Here is a 21,537-nt window from a genome sequence, read left to right as displayed (position 1 = left end):
ACCCTGACTCTCTCCTACACACACCCCTTCCTGACTCCTTGGCTTTAGACAATACATCACAGGCACCTTCCCCCGGCATTGATCTACTCACCCACCCTCTCCCCGTGGCCCTTTTCCTTAAATCCTCCACGACGGTTTGTACAAAAACCATGGCCATTTGAGACCCCTCTCCTGGAGGCCACACCTCCTCGCTTGCTTTCACCTGGTGCACACCTTCATGTCTTCAAACCTGCCCGTCAGCCCTTCTCTGTCCCACTTCAGGGCCCCACAGGCATCTTCCCAACAGCCCGTGCGCCATAAACAAAGCTGACCAGGTATTTCATCACCAAAAAGACTTATTCGGGGAAGAAGAAAAGGTTGCGACACCCCCCACACAGTTACAGTGAGCCACGTGCACCCACAGAGGCCGGAAGCAGCAGGAAGGAAGCCCGTTTTACCGAGGGGAAGCGGAAGTTAAGGGGCGGGGCTGAAAGGACCATAGAGTGTCTCCTGTAGGGCTGTCAGCACTGCAGGGGGTGCGAGAGCGCCTCCCACAGGCCATCCTGATTCCTGTCTCGGTGGCACATTTGGACAAACCAGAGGGATGACCCTGACTCTCTCCTACACACACCTCGCTTCCTGACGCCCGGGCTGTAGACAATACATCATAGGCACCTACCCCTGGCATTGATCTACTCACTCCCCCTCTCCCCGTGGCCTTTTTCCTTAAATCCTCCACGCCGGTTCGTACAAAAATCATTGCTATTTGAGACCCCTCTCCTGGAGGCCACACCTCCTTGCTCGATTTCATCTGGTGCACACGTTCATGTCTTCAAACCTGGGTGCTTGGACAGGCTTGAATTGAGAGGGTGGACTGAAGAAAGAGTGCATATCCTTTCCCCTCTAAAGGTGAACTAATTAATTTTTTTAAAGAAAGTTCTAGAATGAATGCAGCCAAAAATTCGCCAGCAGTACTGTGGCTAGCGTAAGTGCCTAACAATAAACTTTTTTTAATCCTCATCAGAGGAGATTGTTCCTGATTTTTTAGAAAGGAGGGAAGAGAGAGAGAGAAACATTGATGTGAGAGAGAAACATCAGTTGGTTGTCTCCCATATGTGCCCCGACTGAGAATCTAAGCTGAAACGTAGGTATGTGCCTTGACTGGGAATTGAACCCCCAACCTTCTGGTGTACTAGAGACAATGCCCCAACCAGCTGAGCCACACTGGCCAAGGCACAATAAATTCTTTTGATTGTAAGTGCCTGACATTAAGCTATTGATTGCCAAGGCATCCATTTCAATGGCAACCATATTGCCAACTACATAAACAGCCAGGTTGCCCCTCTAATGAAGTTCCCTTTTTTGTTGTTGTTTGTTAATCCTCACCTGAGGATTTTTAGAGAGAGTGGAAGGGGGAGGGAGAGACAGAGAGAAACATCGATGTGAGAGACACACCAATTGATTGCCTCCTGCACACACCCCTACCAGGGACAGGGAACTGCAACCGAGGTACATGCCCTTGACCAGAAGTGAGCCCAAGACTCTTCAGTCCTCGGCCGAAGCGACTAAGGCATGAAGTTCCCTTTTAGAAAGCTCTGGGTGGCCTAGATAACTGATCACTTGAGTGACCCTGCTTTTCCCTTCCTGAACTTTCATTCCTGCTCCTATGTTTGAAGTTCACCAACAGAGAACCTGCAAAACCCTAGGCACCACCACCTCCACCCCAATAGAGGCTGGACACTGGGTCCCCTCTGTCTCTGTACCTGCTGAGTGGCCCTCGGCGTGTTGTGTGTCCTCCAGGACTTGTACGTACAATTGTCCCCCTTCTCCCCGGGAGCTATGCCCCAAGTCGCCCAGTGGATGCTTTAAACCGCAGATAGTACCAAACCTTATATATAGTATGATTTTCCCTTCATACACACCAAGGATAAATTTTGATGTGTAAATTAGAGATGAACAATAATAATGAATATTATAATAGAAGAATTATAACATATATACTGTACTGAAGGTTATGTGAATGTGGTCTCTCCTTCTCTCAAAATATCTCCTGGTACCGTACTCACCTCCTGCCTGCGCTGATGGGAGATGACACCCAATGCCTCCATGATGGACTCCAGGGCGGTGAATGACGTAGGCCTTAGGCTACCATAAGGGTGACTTCAACACAAGCACCATGACACCAGGACAGTTGATCTGTTAACCTAGATGGCTTCTAAGTGACTAACAAGTGGGTAGTGTATACCAGGGATGGCAAACCTATGACACGCGTGTCAGAGGTGACACGCGAACTCATTTTTTTGGTTGATTTTTCTTTGTTAAATGGCATTTAAATATATAAAATAAATATCAAAAATACAAGTCTTTGTTTTACTATGGTTGCAAATATCAAAAAATTTCTATATGTGACACGGCACCAGAGTTAAGTTAGGGTTTTTCAAAATGCTGACACGCCGAGCTCAAAAGTTTTGCCAACACTGGTGTACACAGTGTGGAGACACTAGACAAAGGCACGGTTCACCTCTTGGCAGGACAGACCGTAAGTATGAGAGTCATCATATAATTCAGAACATTTCAAAACTTACGAATTGTTTATTTCTACAATTTGTTATTTAGTATTTTCAGACCATGGTTGACCACAGGTAGCAGAAACCACGAAAAGCACAACTGGGGGAAAGTAGGAGGAGAACCATTGTAACAAACCTGTGGCTTAAGTGTGGCTTAAAATCATCGTAAAAACCACCAGAGCAGGTCCAGCCACAACACTGGCTCTGGTGGCCAGTCGTGTGGGCCCAGGTGACTGTCCCAGTGAACAAATCAAGCACCAAAACCACATAAGTTATGCCCTAAACTTTAGAGAGTGGCCCCAAGGAAAGAAGTGGACATTTACACGGTGGGGCTAGGAGGGCATTGGCCCCCCACACCCACGACACAAACCCCACTGTCAGTGTGGTAAGAAGTTGACTTGTGACTCTTGTTTAACACCAAGTTAAATCATTCTGGTCAAGACTTGTGCTGAAAAATAACAAAATCCTTTGGGGGTAAAAAAAAAAAAAAAAGTGGATAGAAAAAAATGAAATCCCTCATTTTAAAAGTATAGAATAAGTGAACGGAAAAGTAAATGGGACCTTATTAGGATGGAATTTCGAACAAGCTTGAATGCAGAAAATTAGGTAGAATATCTAAGCCAAAAATAACTACCCACAGGCATTTGCCCATACAGATCATGTGAGCTTTGGTTTGTGGCCTCTGTGGCCTGGAAATGAGAGCCAAGACAGGCCCTGTCCGAGGCGGGCAGTTTCAAAGGAGGCCACTCCCACACTGAGGTTGAATAAGGGTAAGGGTGAGTCAAAAAAAAACAAAGACAAAGGGAAAATCTGGACAGCAGCCAGAGAGGAAAAGACAGATTACATTCAAAAGAAGCGTAGTTTAATTGAATTATCCGTAGCAATGAGGGAAAGCAGAAGAAGGCAAACACTACCTTTAAGTATCACTTTATAATCTATACTTAGAGGGGAGCATTCAAAGATGAGGAAGTAACACAGATCTTTAAAACAAATAAATGGGTAAACTCATTGCCTGTAGAGTTTAAATTCATGGCAATGATAACACCTAAGTCCAAACTGGTTGTGGTGATAGACACTGGCTGCCAGAACCATCTCCCCAAACTATTACTATCTACCCATGTGGACATGGTACTTCACCTCCCCTTACCTCAGTTTCCCCATCTGGAAATGGGGATAATGAGTGTCACTCATGCTGGGTGATTAGTAAACCCTCAATATGGTCCAATCGTTTGTAACATTACAGAACATCAAATGCATGTCCTGGTTAACCCTGAATGCAGTGTCAAGTCAAATCTGCTTCCTTCACTTTTTTAAATCCTCACCCGAGGATATGCTTTTTATTTTTTTTTTAAATATTTTATTGATTTTTTTACAGAGAGGAAGGGAGAGAGATAGAGAGTTAGAAACATTGATGAGAGAGAAACATCAATCAGCTGCCTCCTGCACATCTCCTACTGGGGATGTGCCCGCAGCCCAGGTACATGCCCTTGACCGGAATCGAACCTGGGACCTTTCAGTCCGCTGGCCGACGCTCTATCCACTGAGCCAAACCGGTTTCGGCTGCTTTTTATTTTTATTTTTTTTTATTGTTGACTCTATTCCAGATGTGCCCCATCTCCCCCCCCCCCCTTTGCCTCCCTCAACCCTCCACCCATACCCCTAGGCATCCCCCTAGGCCTTCACCACATTATTTTCTGTGTCCATGGGCTGGGCATATATGTACATATATATTCTTTGGCTGATCTCTTCACATCCTCTCTCCCCTCCTACCCTCTGAGATCCATCCTTTTGTTCCATTTATCCATTCCTCTGGTCCTATTTTGTTCATCAGTTATTTTGTTCTTTAGATTCTACATTGACTTTTAGAACGGAGGGAGAGAGAGAGAAACATTGATCTGAGAGAGAAACGTCAATTGGTTACCTCCCATACATGACCCAACTGGGTTATCAAACCCAAACCTAGATGTGTCCACTAATTGGGGATCAAACCCACAACCTCTTGGTACAGGGGATGATGTTCCAACCAACTTAGCTGGATCAGGGCTGCTCAGTTCACTTTTAATCTCCTGCTCCTAGCACAGCGCACAGCCAAGGCAAATGCTCAAATGTATTTATGAATGTTTCAAAAGCTTTGCCTCCCCACAAATAGAGTTTATTGTGAAAGATGAATTCCTATATTGCTGGTACCCATGAGAAAACATGAAAACAGCTAACAGTCTTTCCAGCCTCTGAGCAATAAATGCATATGATCAATATTTCTTCTTGTTATTACCGGTGTCTGCCCATTCTTCCTCTTTTTAAAAAATATGTTTTTATTGATTTCAAAGAGGAAGGGAGAGGGAGAGAGAGAGATAGAAACATCAATGATGATAGAGAAGCATCGATTGGCTGCCTCCTGCACACCCCCTACTGGGGATCAAGCCTGCACCCCAGGCACATGCTCTTGACTGGAATGGAACCTGGGACCCTTCGGTCCGCAGGCCGATTCTCTATCCACTGAGCCAAACCAGCGAGGGCCCATTCTTCCTCTTCATGCCCGGCTTCCTCCCCAGACCCCTGCTTCTCCTTAACTGTCCTAACCTTCCCCCAAAACTACCCTCTCTGTAGGTCACCCTGAGATTTTAGTTCCTAGTGGTGGCCTGACAAGCTTGGTAGATCCCCTAAGACATGTAGCAATTCACTGGGGAACTTCCTCTTTTGGGGACATTTCGGTGGCAAATACTAAGTGGAATCTTAGCATTTTGCTGGCATAAGCTCAAAAGAATAAGACAACCAGAAGGGTGAGAGGAAAGGCACAGAGATGAGCCCAGCCCACTCCCACCCCTTCTCCAGACTTTTCCTTCCCAAGAGGAACTCAGCCTTTCCAAAGCCCCTTGGACTTAGGTGCCCTGCTGGTCTAAGTCTGGGGACCTCGGGCTTGTGAATTGGGGTCCTTAGCAGAGCTGAGCCCAGCTGTGCTCCAGAACCACGGACAGCGCCAACCCTCTGGCCAGGAGCTCCCCAGGTCTATGGATCGCCCCCTGGAGGCCGAGCCTTGCCCTGTCTCATGTGGAGGTAAGGCCGGGGATTGAGGCTGGTGACATTCTGTCAAACTCCTCCTCAGTCTCCCCCTGGAACCTCTCTCATACTAGGGAAGAGGAGACGGCTTCAGAGACACAATGCATTTCTGAGAGGTCGCTGGGCCCCTTGCCCCTCAGGGCTGACTCTACCCTCACCCCCTCCAGAAAACCTGTCAGACTCCTGCCCTGCCCTTACTTCCTCCCCATCATTTTGCTTTTAACCCCTTTCTTGTACTGTCACGGAGCTCTGGACAACAGAAAACACGATCAGTGATCCTTCTCTGAGCCTGGAAGAATGCCAAGTCCACTTCGTCAGCTCAAATGAAGAAATGAAGTATCAGAAGTTGGGTTGCAATATTGTATTTGGAGCTGGTAGGTCACACAAATAAATTCTAAGTTTTAACTTATTCTACATAAAGGTTAAATATTCAGATTGGGAAAAGGATCCTGTGGCCTTAGTGGACCACAGCATGGAGACAGTTGTCCTGAAGAGCAGAGCAAGCCAGGCCAAGGAGAAGAAAAAACAACTAGGAAAGCTGGATAAAAAATTTTTTTAATGTTTGGAGTCAACAAAAAGACAATTTGCACAGTGAAGAGGGAAGAAGCAGGAAGTCAACAGCGATGAGACAAGTATTTGGAGCCACTTTTTTATTCAAATAGACTGCTGACTCTGAGCAGTCACAGAGAAACTAAGTAGAACATTCAAGAATTTCATGGGGCTCTAACCAGTTTGGCTCAGTGGATAGAGCGTCGGATTGCAGACTGAAGGGTCCTGGGTTTGATTCCCATCAAGGGCATATGACTGTATTTCGGTCTCAGTCCCCAGTAGGGGACGTGCAGGAGGCAGCTGATCAAGGATTCTCCTCATGATTGATGTTTCTATCTCTCTCTCCCTCTCTCCCTATCTCCCTTCCTCTCTGAAATCAATAAAAATGTGGAGGAGGGGGGAGAAGAAGAAGAAGGAGAAGAAGAAGAAGAAGAAGAAGAAGAAGAAGAAGAAGAAGAAGAAGAAGAAGGAGGAGGAGGAGGAGGAGGAGGAGGAGGAGGAGGAGGAGGAGGAGAAGGAGAAGGAGAAGGAGGAGAACAACAAACAACAAGGGGAGGAAGAAGAAGAGGAATCTCAATCTCACTGGACCAGAAAAGAGGTCTTGCCAAGGAGGAGAGGCTCCCATAAACATCAACATCTTGTGGTTAGGACTGAAAATAATGAGACGCAATAGGGCCAGAAACTGGGTTTTGAATTCCCTCAATGCTTGATGGGATTGTAGTGACCCACCTGCTACAGGCCACAGTAATGATGCCTGGAGGAGGAGAATCCTACCCAGGGTCTAAATTGTAGTCTGTGTAATTTGTCATTGAGCATCAGACAGGGTGCAATCCGGGAGACAGCCACCCAGAGAACGATGAGAAGACGGGATTTATTAGAAAACCCAGACCTTAGACCATGTGCCAGGAGCCAGGAAGTGCTGTTCTGGAGGGCACGGGAGGGGGAGAGACAGCATCACGGAGCAGCTCACCTGAAGCACAAGTGCAGGTGGACGTGAGAGCCGGCCCATCCCGTCTCTCAAACCCCAGCGCCTGTCTTCTTCCTGCTCTGCCTGGGGCTGCTCATCCAGCCGTTAATGCTAATCGGGCCGCAAGGTCTCCTCATGCTTCAGCAATGAGTCCTGGACTTCTTCCCCCCACACCCCGACACCCCCGCCGTCCCTCAGGGGCTGTGAGGCCTCTGGCCAGCAGCCAGCTCTGAGCGAGTCCTCATTGGCCTGCATGCTTGACCTCTGAGTACTCGTGGGTGCTGGTCGCCTCCTGGAACTGAAGCTCCCGTGGCTTCATCCCCTCAAAGGTGAGGTTGGCGTAGTAGAGCTCCTGTTGCTCCCCTGACAGAGGGCCCTTCTCAGCAGATGGCGCTTGGTTTGGGGGCCCGTCCGGCTGGAGATTTTTCTTGGAGCCCTGAGTGAAGGGAAGAGAAGGGCGTGTGAGAGGCATGAGGCAGACATGGTCCCAAAGAAAAGTGGGGCTGAGGGGACAGTTTTTTCATTCATCATCTTACTGCACAGACACTTCTCATGGACTCGACTATTCGCTCACTCATTTAAAAATTTTTCTTTTTGTTTGTTTTTGGGGGTTTTGTTCTTTTGGTGCAAAAAGAAAGAGACTTATTCAGGTGCTGCGGCCTAGGAGAATGGTGGACTTTCATCTCCAAGACCATCCTCCTTCCTGCTCAAGCCTGCTGTTATTTTTTTTTGAGACTATTGCAGATGTTGACTAGACCATATCAAGGGCCTACTGATCATATTTCATTCCCTCAGAAACCCAGTAATCATGATACTCTCATTATCCCCATTTACAGATAGAGAAGCTGCGGTAAAGGGAGGTGAAGTCACATGCCCACAATGGGAAGGAAGTAATAGTTTGAGGAGCTGGTTCTGGCGGCTTGGGCCTATCAGAGAGGTGAGGTGGGCTCAGTGGTCAGTGTGGCTGGGGCAGGAGGCTGACCACGGGTTCCGGGAAATGAAGGGGAAGTCAACTTCTGGCTGTCTGTCCAGCCGACCGCAGAGGAGTGGGTTTGGGGAACTGCTGAGGAGCTCAGTGTGGACTCCTTAATGGACATGCCCAGCCCCCACACAGCATGAGAAGACACCCACGTCACTCACCCAGGTGACTGTGCCCATGACAGGCTCTTCATCATTCGTGACCTTTGGTCTCCCGGCTGCTTGCCTCCTGCGGGCTTTCACTCTAAGGGAAGAAGTCAGCAGCCAGAATGGCTCAGGCACAGGCGGGCAGCTGCCCCCACTCCCTGATGGACAACAGAGGCATCCAGGCCCTGAGGCCAGACTCGGAGACCCTCCTGACATGCAGGTGAGGACCCCGTCCCCCTGGATGCCCAGGGGTTTGGCCAAGACTGAATGTTCATCACCAAGGCCCCTCTCACAGGCAGAGACTTGTGCAGGAGCCATCATCAGTGTGATTCATGGCAGCCAAAACGTCCAAGCAACCCAATGTCCATCAATGAAGGAACGGACAAATCAGATGAGCCCCATCCAAACCATGGAATAGTATTTGTAAATAAAAAGCAATGCAGTGCTGATACATGAACCTTGAAAATCTCAGGCTACACGAAAGAAGTCAGTTACAGTGAACATGTATATCATGGCATTTCTATGAAATGTCAGAAGGGGCAAATCTAGAGAAACAGGACATACTGGTTGCCTGGGGCTGGGGGAGGATGGAGGCAGGATGACAATACAGGGATGTGGAGTTTCTCTCTCTCTCTTTTTTTTTTTCAGACTAATAAAAAGTGTTCAAACTTGACTGTGGTGATGGGTGCACAGCTGTGTGACTGAAGTAAAAGCCATTGAATTGTACCGTTTAAATGCATTGGAGTTTTGCCCTAACTGGTTTGGCTCAGTGGATAGAGCGTCGGCCCGTGGACACAAGGGTCCCAGGTTCGATTCCGGTCAAAGGCATGTACCTTGGTTACGGGCACATCCCCAGTAGCGGGTGTGCAAGAGGCAGCTGATCGATGTTTCTCTCTCATCGGTGTTTCTAATTCTCTATCCCTCTCCCTTCCTCTCTGTAAAAAATCAATAAAATATATTTTAAAATAAAAATAAATACAGCAGAGTTTTACCTCAATAAAGCTATTACCCCCGCCGCCCCTGCCTCCCCCCTGGATGTACTAAGCTTTGTGTTGGTGAAATTCTGTGACCTCTTCCAAACCCCTAGGACCCGGCTCCCTGCCCCGGAGGCTCACATGCAAAAGAAGATGAGACACACGCACAGGGACAGCAGGGCCATGGCACCAGCACCTCCGAGAGCCGCAGGAACCGCTCCCGCCTGGGGCACGGCCTTCCCTGCAGAGGAGAGGGGGGTGAGACACCCACGCCCGGGCCTCGGTCTCTCTTCTTCCCCCTCCTCCCAGAACCCGCTGTCGGTTCTGTTCAGCCAGAGCCCAACTTAGCTCAGTGGATGAGCATCCACCTATGAAGTAGGAGATCCTTGTTCGATTCTGGTCAAGGGCACATGCCCAGGTTTCGGACTCCAAATCCAGTAGGGGGCGTACAGGAGGCAGTCGGTCAATGTTTCTCTCTCGTCATTGATGTTTCTCTCTCTCCCTCTCCCTTCCTCTCTGAAATCAATCAAAATATTTTGGGGGGAAAACAAGAGATGCAGTCCCTGTCCTAACAATCACTCCTGCCCAAACCACAGCCCCCACCCCCAGCCCCACCCTCTCTCTGACCCACTCCTTTCACCCAAAGACTCTGCCCCCAGCAGGCCCTGACCTGGCAGCAGCAGGACAGAGACGCTCTGGGCCCCGTGCTCATTCCAGGCCTCGCAGCTGAGTCTGAGGTCAGGGCTGAGCCCCTCGCGAAGTCTCAGAGAGCTGTTGGTCCAGGGCCCCTCTGAGCTGGAGGTGACCACGTGGGACGCGTTGCCATGGTTCCCCTCCAGCAGCCCCGCCCCCAGCCGCCAGCGCAGGGAGGGGGCCGGCTGGGCCCTGGAGGAGCAGCTGCAGTGCAGACCCTGGTCCTCCCAGGAGCAGGAGGGTCCCAGCAGCTGCGGGGGGTCTGTGGGGAGCGAGGAGAAGGGTCAGCGGTGCCTCTAATCTCCCCAGAACCCAGCTGTCCTGCCCCCCGGGGTCTCCCCACTCACAGACCACGGAGAGGCTGAGAGAGACGCTGTGGGAGCCCAGCGGGTGCCGAGCTTGGCAGGTGAACTCTCCTTCCTGTGCAGGCCCCACGCGAGGCAGCTCCAGGATCGCGGTGCTGGAGAGGGGGGTGGCGTTCAGGCCTGGGGACCCCCAGAACCAGCTCAGCTCGGCAGGGGGGTTGCTGTCAGCCTCACAGCGCAGTCTCAAATCCTTGCCTTTCAGGATGGTAAGGGATGTGTTTTGCAGATTCTCAAAGACTTTGGGGAGAACGGTTATGAGGAAGAGAGAGAGAGAGAGAGACAGAGAGAGAGAGAGAGAGAGAGAGAGGTGTGGAACACAGATGCAGGCACCCACACACCAGAGGTGAGGGACTCGGGTGACGCCTTTTATCCTTGCCCTTTGCATTTCTCATCCCATTCAAACTCTGATCCCCCCTCTGCCCCACCAGGGCCCCGGGGGCAGGTCCCGCCCAGAGAGGAGGGGTTCCTTCCTACCTGTGTCGTTTCTGAAGGAGACACCTATGGTGAGGTTCCCTGCATCTGGGATAGATAGACAGGCCTCACTTCAGATGGAAGTCACCCCAATCCCTAGGAGGGGCGGTGAGAACTGGGAAGGGGGGAGAGGTGTCCTTCTGGCTCCCTCCCCACCTACACGCAGATCCATGCCCGAGTGTTCTCAGGATAGCTCAGCCTCCAGCACACACACACACACACACACACACTCACACACACACGCCACTCCCCTGCCCCCATGGACCCAGCCACCCCTCCAACACTCACAGGAGACATTGAGCCGGATGGTTCTCTGTGAGGTCCACTTGGGCCCTTCCCGTTTCACCTGACAGGTGAGGTTGGTGTCATGGTCCTGGGGCCTCGGGGTGAAGGTGAGCACCGAGGAGCTGAGGTTCTGGGGGTTCAGCGAGTCCACAGCAGCTCCCTCCCAGGAGAAGGTGAAACGTTGTCCCCCTTCGCAGGCCCCTGGCAGGCTGCAGGCCAGCTGTGTGGGGCGGCCGGACTCCAGAGGCTCCCATACACGGATGTGGGGTTTCTCTGTCAGGTCTGCAGGGGAGAAAGGCAGGTGCCTGGACTCCAGGGGTGGGGACTCAGAGCGGGACCCTGAGAGAGGCCCTGCCTTGGGCTGAGCTCACCCAGGCCCTGTGTCTCTTCCCACCACCCAGGGCCCACGGCCTGGACAGGGAGTGTCCAGTGTCCTGTCCCCGCTCTAAGACGGTGATCCCTGTCCCTGGTTCCTCTCCGGGGCCCCTGCCGTACCTGTCACCTGCAAATCCAGCAACTTATATGTGTAACTATATCCTGGTAATTTACGTCCTCCGTAATTATATTCAGAACCTCCTTTCTCCACTCGGAGGAAGTAGCGTCCTGTGTCCCTCCACCTGGCGTCTCTGATTTGCAGGGAACAGTTGTTGGCCGTGGGGTCCGAGAGGAGGAAGCGGCCTTGGGTCTCTGTCTTCACTTCTTTATTTGGGTTGCTCGAGGCCACAGGAGCATCACGGTTTATGTTGTCCCCATCCCGGTACCAGTAGGTGTAGACTTTGGTAGAGGAAGACCACGAACTCCACGGGTAGAAGGAGCAGGGCACATGGACACACAGACCCTCCTGCACCGTCACCAATTCCTGCACTCGGAGCTTATAGCCTGGATGCGGCTGCTGCAGGGACCCTGGGGGAGGGGGACAGAGGCTCAGAAGCAGCTCTTACCCCTCCCCCACCTCCCCAGTCCCCCTCCCTCAGCTCACTCACCCCTCCACAGCAGGGGCAGCAGCAGCAGGGGCACCATGTCTGCCTCTGGCAGAGCGGATCCAGGTCCCTGTGTCAGGGAGGGAAGTGCCCAGCTCTGGGGTGGGGCCTAGGACACCCCAACAGGAAGTCCTGGGGGAGAGACTGGGGCCAGGCTGGAAGGGGAACTTGGCCTCCATAGGACGTGGGGGTGTGGTGACTGAGAAATCTTCCTGTCTCTCCCCCCTGCCCCCACCTGACCCTGCAGGTAAATGCACTGAGGCCCTTGGAGGCTGAGTAGTGTGTCAAGATGTGAATCTGAAAGTGACCCCCTTACAGAGGATGTGTAAGTGGGGAGGGAGGTCACCCAGGAACCAGCACACTCAGAGCTGGTCCTGATGACTCCGGGGACCCAACCTCCAGCTGGAACTGTCGAACATTCTCGAAAATGGTAATTATAATATATTTTTAAACCAAATGCTGGCAAAAGAGAGAGGAATTTAGACCCAGTTTCGGTGGAGTGTGGTTGAACCCAGGGGCAAAGCTGAGTGGTAAAGGCCTTTGCTCTGAGGGCTTCTTGGGGACGTGGGATTCACCTGTGTTGGTGCGAGGGTCTGAGTGTCTGAGGGACACCGAGGGCGCACAAGTCCCATCGGAAACGTACGCCCCATTTGGCGGGACCTCAGCACAGCAGCAGCGCTGCCGCCTGAAAGTTCATGAAAATCCACCTTCCTGGCCCCTCATCGCTGGGTCCCTCTCAGAGCCGCACCCAGGCTGATGGGAAGTGTTCCCTTTCTGCTCCATCTGTGTCCCAGCCCGGGCATCACAAACCCTGACATTCCATTCCCGCTGCTGGAGCACATAGTGGGGCTTCTGTGTGCCTCGCTGCCCTTGACTGATGGAATCTCAAGGGAGGAACCAGTGAGCGCGGGGGATGTCAAAGGCCTTCAGGATAACCTCACAGTCAGCTAGGGATGCAGGAGGCTCCCCTGGCGGGATAGGGGGTGAGCTCAGCAAGCCCCACACCTAACGCAGCAGCACCGGGTCCGAGTCCAGCAAGGCAAGAACAATAAGTAAAAGCTATGGAAATTCCAAAGAAAACCAAGCTGACTTTCTCCATCAAGGACTGTGTCTATATAGGAAAATCCACACGTACATACAGATACATTAGGGGCTTGAGAAGAGTCAGCAAGGTTTCTAGAGACAAAATCAAATTGTAAAACTCAAATGCATAGTGTAGCACAGTGTCCAATGAAAAACAGGATGGTATGGACACATCAAAACTTATATCATTCCTGGAATATTCAGAGATGCACATTACAAACATATGGTATGCACTTCCTCAGGGGAGGAAATGGTACATCTGTTTGGGAGGACTTTACAGGTGGAAATTGATAGCCCTGGGCAGATGGCTCAGTTGGTTGAAGCATTGTTTCTACACCAAATTGGTTGCAGGTTCAATTCCAGGTCAGGGCACATACCCTGGTTTCCATACCAGATCAGGGCAAGTATGGGAGGCAACCAATTTATATGTCTATCTCACCTCTCTCTCTCTCTCTCTCTCTCTCTCTCTCTCTCTCCAGGCCACATGGTATAGACAGAAATGCAGAAGAGGTAATTTCCTCATAAGCTGTGCCAGGAAGATGGGCCTCAGGGACAGAGAAGGGGCCAGGCTGACTCACCTCAGAGCACAAGGCCCATCCTAAAGCAATCCACACGAAAGAACTGGGGGAAGGAAGCAACTATTTCACATTCAGGAAGGGCCACAGAATTCATTGCAGAGAGAGAACTCTGTGTGTGTGTGTGTGTGTGTGTGTGTGTGTGTGTGTGTGTGTGTGTGTGATTTACAAATAAACTAATGATGAAACTTTTGTGGAGGTGAGACTCACATGATATAAAATTTCTAATGCTAGCTTTGGGTGTGTGACCTTCGGAGCTGCTTATCACTACACTTCCACCATCACTTTCTGAATCATGGACCTACTATGCTCCTTCACCATTCCTTCCTTGTCCGTGTAGGAATCTGATGTGGGGTTTTCAATATTAATGCACGGATGCACCAAGCAAAACTCCTACAGAGCTAAGGAGTTCTTTTATGGTTCTTTAGGATTACTGATGTTGAGTCTCTTTTAATGACTTTGTTGGCCATTTGTACAGCATCTTTGGAGAAATGTCCAGTCAAGGTTTAGCCCATTCTTCAATTGTGTTATCTGGGTGTGTTATGTTGTCTTGTATGGGTTTGTAATGTCTCTCTCTTCTCTTTTCTTTATTCTTTGTTTGTTTGTTTGTTTCCTTAATCCTAACCCAAAGATTTTTTTTTTTCCATTGAATTTAGAGAGAGTGGAAGAGAGGGAAGGAAGTGGAGGGAAAGAGAGACTTCCAGCTTCTAGGTCTTGGAGCAATAAATCCCTGCTCTTTATAAGCCTCCAGTCCATGGTCTTTTGTTAAAATATACAAAAAAGTCTGAGACATACCACCTTTTATTTCAAATATATTTTTATTGATTTCAGAGAGGAAGAGAGAAGGAGAGGGAAATGGAAACATCAGTGATGAGAGAGAATCACTGATCGACCTCCTCCTGCTGGCCCCACACTCGGGATGGATCCTGCAACCAGGAATGGAATGGTGATCTCATGGCTCATAGGTTGACACTCAACCACTGAGCCAGGCCAGCTGGCCATGACCTTTTAATGCTATTATCCATCAATGGGCATTTGAGTTGCTGGCTGACACCTTTTGACTAATGTGAATAATGCTGCTGTAGATATGGGAGTGCAGGTATGTTTTTGAGGTCCTGCTTTCAGTTCTTTTGGATATACACTGAGTACCCAGATTATTATGACCACTCCATCAGTACAATGAAGTGAATTAGTTATGCAAATAATAATAATAATAATAATAATAATAAACCTTGAGAGAATTTACTTAGGAAATTTTCAATATTCAGTATTTTAGGAAGTCTCAATGAAGTACTGATGGGGTGATCATAATAATCTGGCCGGTCATAATAATCTGGCCACTCAGTGTATAACCTCAAGAGGGGATGTTACATGTCATGGTAGTTCTATTATTAATTTTTGGAGGAACTGCCATATTGTTTCCATAGCCAATACACCCTCTGACAATCCCACCAAATGTGCCGAATGGTTTCCATTTTGGAACATGCTCACCAGCGCTGATTATTTTCTGTGGTTTCAATTCACAGTGGCCATCCTAAAGGGTGTGAGGTGATCTCTCATTATAGTTTTGATTTACGCATTCATTGGTGGATTGTTGTATGTGCCCCGACCAGGATGGAACCGGCAAACCGGGTGTATCAGGAAGACACTCACCAACTGAGCCACCCAGCCAGGGCTTTCGTTTGTAGTTCTTTCATTTTACTGATGTTGCGTCTCTCTTCATGACGTAGTTGGCCATTTGTACATCATCTTTGGAGAAATGTCTATTCAAGCTTTTAGCCATTTCTTCAATTGTGTTATTTGGGTTTCTTATGTTGTCTTGTACGAGTTTGTAATATATGCTAGATATTAACTCCTTAACACATACATCTTCTCTCCCATCCTGTAGGTGGCCTCTGGAGTCTGGTGAGAGTGTCCTTTGGTGTTTAGGTTTTGAAGTTGGTAAGTCCCACTTGTCTATGTTTGCTTTCCTTGTCTGTGCTTTTGATGTAAATTACCAGGAAATCATTGCGAAATCCAACCTCATGGGCTTTCCCCCGATGTTTTCCTCCAAGAGTTCTAGAGTTGTGGGCATTATATTGAGGTCTTTGTTACATTTTTAGTTCATTTTTGCATAGAGCAGTGGTTCTCAACCTGTGGGTCGCGACCCCTTTGAGGGTCGAACGACCCTTTCACAGGGGTCTCCTAAGACCATCAGAAAACACATATATAATTACATATTGTTTTTGTGATTAATCACTATGCTTTCATTATGTTCAATTTGTAACAATGAAATTGGGGGTCACCACACCCTGAGGAACTGTATTAAAGGGTCACAGCATTATGAAGGTTGAGAACCACTGGCATAGAGGAAAGTGATTCTCTGATGGAAACCCAGAACTGCATGAAAGAAACAAAACTGTGAGGGGTATTTTTCAAAATAGTCATTGTTTACCTGCAGTGTGTTCTCACAGTGGGATCTAAAGAAGCTGGACTTACAGAAAGAGAGTAGAATGGTGATGCTGGGGTGGGGGTGAGGAAAAGGGAAGATGTTGGTCAAGGGTAACTCTCAGCTACAAGATGAATAATTCCTGGGGATGTACCGGACAGCATGATGACTACAATTAACAGGATTGTATTAAATACCTGAAAGTTGTTATGGTTATACATCATCAGTGTTATAACCATAACAATTCTAATTACATGAGAGGATGGAAGTGTTGATGAACCTTATTGTGGTAATCACTTCACAATATAGGTGCATCAAATATGCACATGGCATACCTTACACTTGCATGCATTCTGTTTAAAAATATCTCAATAAATCTGGAAATAAAATAATTATCTACATCCAAGTAATTATTAATGTTCTCTAAGGTTTATCAAATTGATAGATGAAAGATATATGAACATAATAACCTAAAATGGTGAGCGGGTGTGTCTTAAATGTTGAATTTTTTTATTATGCATGAATAGATATAGCCTAGCCGGTGTGGCTCAGGAGTTGAGTGTCAACCTATGAATCAAGAGGTCACAGTTCAATTCCAGGTCAGCCTAAATGCCTCGGTAACAGGCTTCATCCCCAGGAGAGGACGTGCAGGAGGCAGCCAATCAATGATTCTCTCTCATCATTGACATTTTTCTGTGTCTCTCTTTCTTTCTCTCTCCTTTCCTCTCAGAAATCAAAAAAATATTTTAAAAATAAAAGGTATAGATTTTAATTGAATAATAATTACAAGGAATAAACAAAATCCCTACTTGAAACAAGTTCAACAACAGCAACAAAATAAAGAGAAGATCCAGATGGAATTAGACTCAAGAAACTCCCACAGACACGACAGAGTAAAATCAATTGTCATGTGATATCTCAGAAACATTTTCATTTATGATTAAATGTTGAGATGTTTTATAACAATAATTCTGAGGTTGGCGTCTATGCACAGGGAGAGGAGAGCTGCTCCTAACTCTACTGCATACCAGCACCTACAGACGGGAGACCAGAAGCTCAGGTGGTGACCAGGTAACTCCTGGGCAAGGGGAGGATAAGGGGCCAACTTCAGTCCCTCTCTGGGCCTGAGAATGGAGAGAGAGGAGCAGGGAGTTGTGGGATGAGTGGGCAGAACCAACAGAGAGAAAGAAAGAGGGGGGAAGGGAACAAGTCAAATGGGAGAAGCACAGGCAGAAAGAAGGGGGCCGTCAGTGGGTGTGTATTATTGTTTATTTCTGTATCTTAGGATGTTTTCAGCCATTAAGCAGATTGGAAGCCAAGGAGACACAGGGCCTCCCAGGGCCGGCCCATTCTCAGAGACAGCAAAGAATTTCAGATGCAAACCAACCCAACCTGAGCCCGTATTCCCAGCCTCCCCACCTGCCCCCAAATCACCCAGGACCTGGGACCAGACACATGGAGACCACGCCCACAGGCCCATCCCCCAGACTGACACACACCAGCTGATCCTGAACTGCTCACCCTGCCCTGCCTTGCGTTTCCCATGGGAACCCCAATCAAGGCCTTCGCTAGGCTGCCCTGCACCTGCATCTGCTTCCTGAGGAAATCCGGGGCTTCCCGGGCACAGTGGCCCCTCCTCTCAGGAGGTGAAAGGACTAAAAGTCTTCTCTCCATGGCATTGACTCCCCTTGTGGTCACTCAGTCACTTCCACACACTGAAACCCCAGGGGCACATTGGAGGCAGGTGAGTCAGGAGCTTCCAGGGAGAAGGTGACATTGACGTCCCAGGACGGTCCCTCTCGCCTGGTGTCCACACCTCAGACCCATCTTGAGAGGAAGGGAGGATCCATCAGGAGCTCTGCCTCCTGTTCCGGGGGCCTCCACACCTGCGGGGCCCACACAGGTGTCAGCTCAGAGACTCGGCCACTTTGGCTCTAACTCCAGGCAGAGCCGGACAGCCAAGCCCCACCTGGACCTCAGGGCCAATCCCTGACCTTCCCCAGGAGAGACAGGCCTGCTCACCTGGTGTAGTAGAGCCAGGTGAGGACGTAGGTGAGGAGGAAGCCAGCCCCCATGAGGGCCCCTCTGATCAGGGTGAGGACCAGGGGCCAGGAGCCCTGCTGCTCCTCAGTCACACATCTGCTGGAGTGGGGGCTGCCTGGGGACGCGGGAGACGGGTGACGTATTGTCCAAGTGTCAGTCCACCCACAGCCCAACACCTGACGAGGCGGCCGCCCCACACCTGTCCTGCACCTCACTCTGCACAGAGAGGCTGAAGGAGACGTGCTGGGAGCCCAGCGGGTGCTGAGCCCGGCAGGTGAACTCTCCTCCGCCTCAGCCCCACATGGGGCAGCTCCAGGAGCCCTGGTGCTGAGGCTGGAGGGGCTCAGGGCTCGTTCCTCCAGCACCAGCTCAGGTGACACCACCCACTCCCAGGACTCAGTCTCTCCTCTTCCCACCTCCTCCCAGAACCCGCTGTCAGGTCTGTTCAGGCAGGAGATGTAGGCCCTGTCCTAGCAATCCCCCCTGTCCCTGAGCAACACCCACCCCAGCCCCACCCTCTCTCTGACCCACTCCTTTCTCCGTGGCCTCTGCCCCCAGCAGGCCCTGACCTGGCAGCAGCAGGACAGAGGCGCTCTGGGCCCCGTGCACATTCCTGGCCTCACAGCTGAGTCTGAGGTCAGGGCTGAGCCCCTCGCTGAGGCTCAGAGAGCTGTTGGTCCAGGGCCCCTCTGAGCTGGAGCTGACCACGTGGGACGCGTTGCCATGGTTCCCCTCCAGCAGCCCCGCCCCCAGCCGCCAGCCCAGGGAGGGGGCCGGCTGGGCCCTGGAGGAGCAGCTGCAGTGCAGACCCTGGTCCTCCCAGGAGCACGAGGGTCCCAGCAGCTGCGGGGGGTCTGTGGGGAGCGAGGAGAAGGGTCAGCGGTGCCTCTAATCTCCCCAGAACCCAGCTGTCCTGCCCCCCGGGGGTCTCCCCACTCACAGACCACGGAGAGGCTGAGAGAGACACTGTGGGAGCCCAGCGGGTGCCGAGCTTGGCAGGTGAACTCTCCTTCCTGTGCAGGCCCCACGCGAGGCAGCTCCAGGATCGCGGTGCTGGAGAGGGGGGTGGCGTTCCGGCCTGGGGACCCCCAGAACCAGCTCAGCTCGGCAGGGGGGTTGCTGTCAGCCTCACAGCGCAGTCTCAAATCCTTGCCTTTCAGGATGGTAAGGGATGTGTTTTGCAGATTCTCAAAGACTTTGGGTAGAACGGTTATGAGGAAGAGAGAGAGAGAGAGAGAGAGAGAGAGAGAGAGAGAGAGGTGTGGAACACAGATGCAGGCACCCACACACCAGAGGTGAGGGACTCGGGTGACGCCTTTTATCCTTGCCCTTTGCATTTCTCATCCCATTCAAACTCTGATCCCCCCTCTGCCCCACCAGGGCCCCGGGGGCAGGTCCCGCCCAGAGAGGAGGGGTTCCTTCCTACCTGTGTCGTTTCTGAAGGAGACGCCTATGGTGAGGTTCCCTGCATCTGGGATAGAAAGACAGGGCCCCCCTTCACATGGAAGTCACCCTAATCCCTAGGAGGGGGGGTGGGAACTGGGAAGGGGAGAGAGCTGTCCTTCTGGCCCCCTCCCCACCTACACGAAGATCCATGCCCTGGTGTTCTCAGGATAGCTCAGCCTCCAGCACACACACACGCACACACACACACTCACACACACACGCCACTCCCCTGCCCCCATGGACCCAGCCACCCCTCCAACACTCACAGGAGACATTGAGCTGGATGGTTCTCTGTGTGGTCCACTTGGGCCCTTCCCGTTTCACCTGACAGGTGAGGCTGGTGCCCTGGTCCCGGGGCCTCGGGGTGAAGGTGAGCACTGAGGAGCGGAGGGTCTGGGGGTCCAGCGAGTCCACAGCGGCTCCCGCCCAGGAGAAGGTGAAACGTTGTCCCCCTTCACAGGCCCCTGGCAGGCTGCAGGCCAGCTCTGTGGGGCGGCCGGACTCCAGAGGCTCCCGTACTCGGATGTGGGGTTTCTCTGTCAGGGCTGCAGGGGAGAAAGGCAGGTGCCTGGGCTCCAGGGGTGAGGACTCAGAGCGGGACCCTGAGAGAGGCCCTGCCTCGGGCTGAGCTCACTCAGGCCCTGTGTCCTTTCCCACCACCCAGGGCCCACGGCCTGGACAGGGAGTGTGCAGTGTCCTGTCCCCGCTCTAAGACGGGGTCCCTGTCCCTGGGTCCTCTCCGGGGCCCCTGCCGTACCTGTCACCTGCAAATCCAGCAACTTATATGTGTAACTATATCCTGGTAATTTACGTCCTCCGTAATTATTTTCAGAACCTCCTTTCTCCACTCGGAGGAAGTAGCGTCCTGTGTCCCTCCACCTGGCGTCTCTGATTTGCAGGGAACAGTTGTTGGCCATGGGGTCCGCGAGGAGGAAGCGGTCTTGGGTGTCTGTCTTCACTGGTTTATCTCGGTTGCTCGAGGCCACAGGAGCAGCATAGTTTGTGTTGTCCCCGTCCCGGTACCAGTAGGTGTAGACTTTGGTAGAGGAAGACCACGGACTCCCCGGGTAGGAGAAGGAGCAGGGCACGTGGACACACAGACCCAACTGCACTGTCACCGATTCCTCCACTCTGAGTTCATAGTCTGGCGGCTGCTGCAGGGACCCTGGGGGAGGGGGACAGAGGCTCAGAAGCAGCTCTTACCCCTCCCCCACCTCCCCAGTCCCCCTCCCTCAGCTCACTCACCCCCCCACAGCAGGGGCAGCAGCAGCAGGGGCACCATGTCTGCCTCTGGCAGAGCGGATCCAGGTCCCTGTGTCAGGGAGGGAAGTGCCCAGCTCTGGGGTGGGGCCTAGGACACCCCAACAGGAAGTCCTGGGGGAGAGACTGGGGCCAGGCTGGAAGGGGAACTTGGCCTCCATAGGAAGTGGGGGGGGGGGGTGCCTGAGAAATCTTCCTGTCTCTCCTCCCCACCCCACCCCCACCCCCATGACCCTGCAGGCAAATGCACTGAGGCCCTTGGAGGCTGAGTAGTGTGTCAAGATGTGAATCTGAAAGTGACCCCCTTACAGAGGATGTGTAAGTGGGGAGGGAGGTCACCCAGGAACCAGCACACTCAGAGCTGGTCCTGATGACTCCGGGGACCCAACCTCCAGCTGGAACTGTCGAACATTCTCGAAAATGGTAATTATAATATATTTTTAAACCAAATGCTGGCAAAAGAGAGAGGAATTTAGACCCAGTTTCGGTGGAGTGTGGTTGAACCCAGGGGCAAAGCTGAGTGGTAAAGGCCTTTGCTCTGAGGGCTTCTTGGGGACGTGGGATTCACCTGTGTTGGTGCGAGGGTCTGAGTGTCTGAGGGACACCGAGGGCGCACAAGCCCCATCGGAAACGGACGCCCCATTTGGCGGGACCTCAGCACAGCAGCAGCGCTGCCCCCTGAAAGTTCAT

General features: G+C 51.2%; 2 protein-coding genes across 5 annotated transcripts; both read right to left on the bottom strand.

Annotated features, from left to right (window-relative positions):
• Positions 1-6,238: 6,238 nt before the first annotated feature.
• Positions 6,239-12,073, bottom strand: LOC139000396 (sialic acid-binding Ig-like lectin 5). Of its 2 annotated transcripts, XM_070402628.1 has the most exons (9): positions 12,016-12,073; positions 11,528-11,935; positions 11,036-11,314; positions 10,751-10,795; positions 10,259-10,513; positions 9,889-10,173; positions 9,360-9,459; positions 8,260-8,341; positions 6,239-7,555 (listed from the first exon to the last, which is right to left on the bottom strand). In XM_070402628.1, the coding sequence occupies exons 1-9, from the start codon at positions 12,050-12,052 to the stop codon at positions 7,361-7,363; spliced, it is 1,686 nt and encodes a 561-aa protein (XP_070258729.1). In that variant the 5' UTR covers positions 12,053-12,073; the 3' UTR covers positions 6,239-7,360. The 2 variants fall into 2 exon arrangements, with proteins under 2 accessions (XP_070258729.1, XP_070258728.1); XM_070402627.1 differs by lacking the exons at positions 10,259-10,513; positions 10,751-10,795 and having other exon boundaries at positions 12,016-12,052.
• Positions 12,074-17,349: 5,276 nt separating this feature from the next.
• Positions 17,350-20,880, bottom strand: LOC138999760 (sialic acid-binding Ig-like lectin 14). Of its 3 annotated transcripts, none has more exons than XM_070401980.1 (8): positions 20,833-20,880; positions 20,345-20,752; positions 19,854-20,132; positions 19,568-19,612; positions 19,082-19,336; positions 18,711-18,995; positions 18,121-18,256; positions 17,350-17,984 (listed from the first exon to the last, which is right to left on the bottom strand). In XM_070401980.1, the coding sequence occupies exons 1-8, from the start codon at positions 20,867-20,869 to the stop codon at positions 17,948-17,950; spliced, it is 1,482 nt and encodes a 493-aa protein (XP_070258081.1). In that variant the 5' UTR covers positions 20,870-20,880; the 3' UTR covers positions 17,350-17,947. The 3 variants fall into 3 exon arrangements, with proteins under 3 accessions (XP_070258081.1, XP_070258082.1, XP_070258083.1); XM_070401981.1 differs by having other exon boundaries at positions 19,082-19,294; XM_070401982.1 differs by lacking the exon at positions 18,711-18,995.
• Positions 20,881-21,537: the final 657 nt, after the last annotated feature.

This window comes from Myotis yumanensis, unplaced genomic scaffold (genome assembly GCF_028538775.1).
Source record: "Myotis yumanensis isolate MYYU_CA2020_CCGP unplaced genomic scaffold, mMyoYum1.0.hap1 SCAF_23, whole genome shotgun sequence".
Lineage (NCBI taxonomy): Eukaryota > Metazoa > Chordata > Mammalia > Chiroptera > Vespertilionidae > Myotis > Myotis yumanensis.
The sequence above is the reverse complement of the archived record's forward strand: the minus strand, read 5'-3'. Positions and strand labels throughout refer to the sequence as shown.

Bases quoted from the DNA above. Each gene is read 5' to 3' on its own strand.
- LOC139000396 (XM_070402628.1), bottom strand. From the start codon at position 12,052: ATGGTGCCCCTGCTGCTGCTGCCCCTGCTGTGGAGGG. The intron at 10,796-11,035 runs GTGAGTGTTGGA...TATCTATCCCAG, and splicing joins CATCCGGCTCAATGTCTCCT to ATGCAGGGAACCTCACCATA. The intron at 7,556-8,259 runs GTGAGTGACGTG...CCCTTCACTCAG, and splicing joins TCATGGGCACAGTCACCTGG to GGCTCCAAGAAAAATCTCCA.
- LOC138999760 (XM_070401980.1), bottom strand. From the start codon at position 20,869: ATGGTGCCCCTGCTGCTGCTGCCCCTGCTGTGGGGGG. The intron at 20,133-20,344 runs GTACGGCAGGGG...TCTCCCCTGCAG, and splicing joins GCTGGATTTGCAGGTGACAG to CCCTGACAGAGAAACCCCAC. The intron at 18,996-19,081 runs GTGAGTGGGGAG...CGCTCCCCACAG, and splicing joins TCTCAGCCTCTCCGTGGTCT to ACCCCCCGCAGCTGCTGGGA.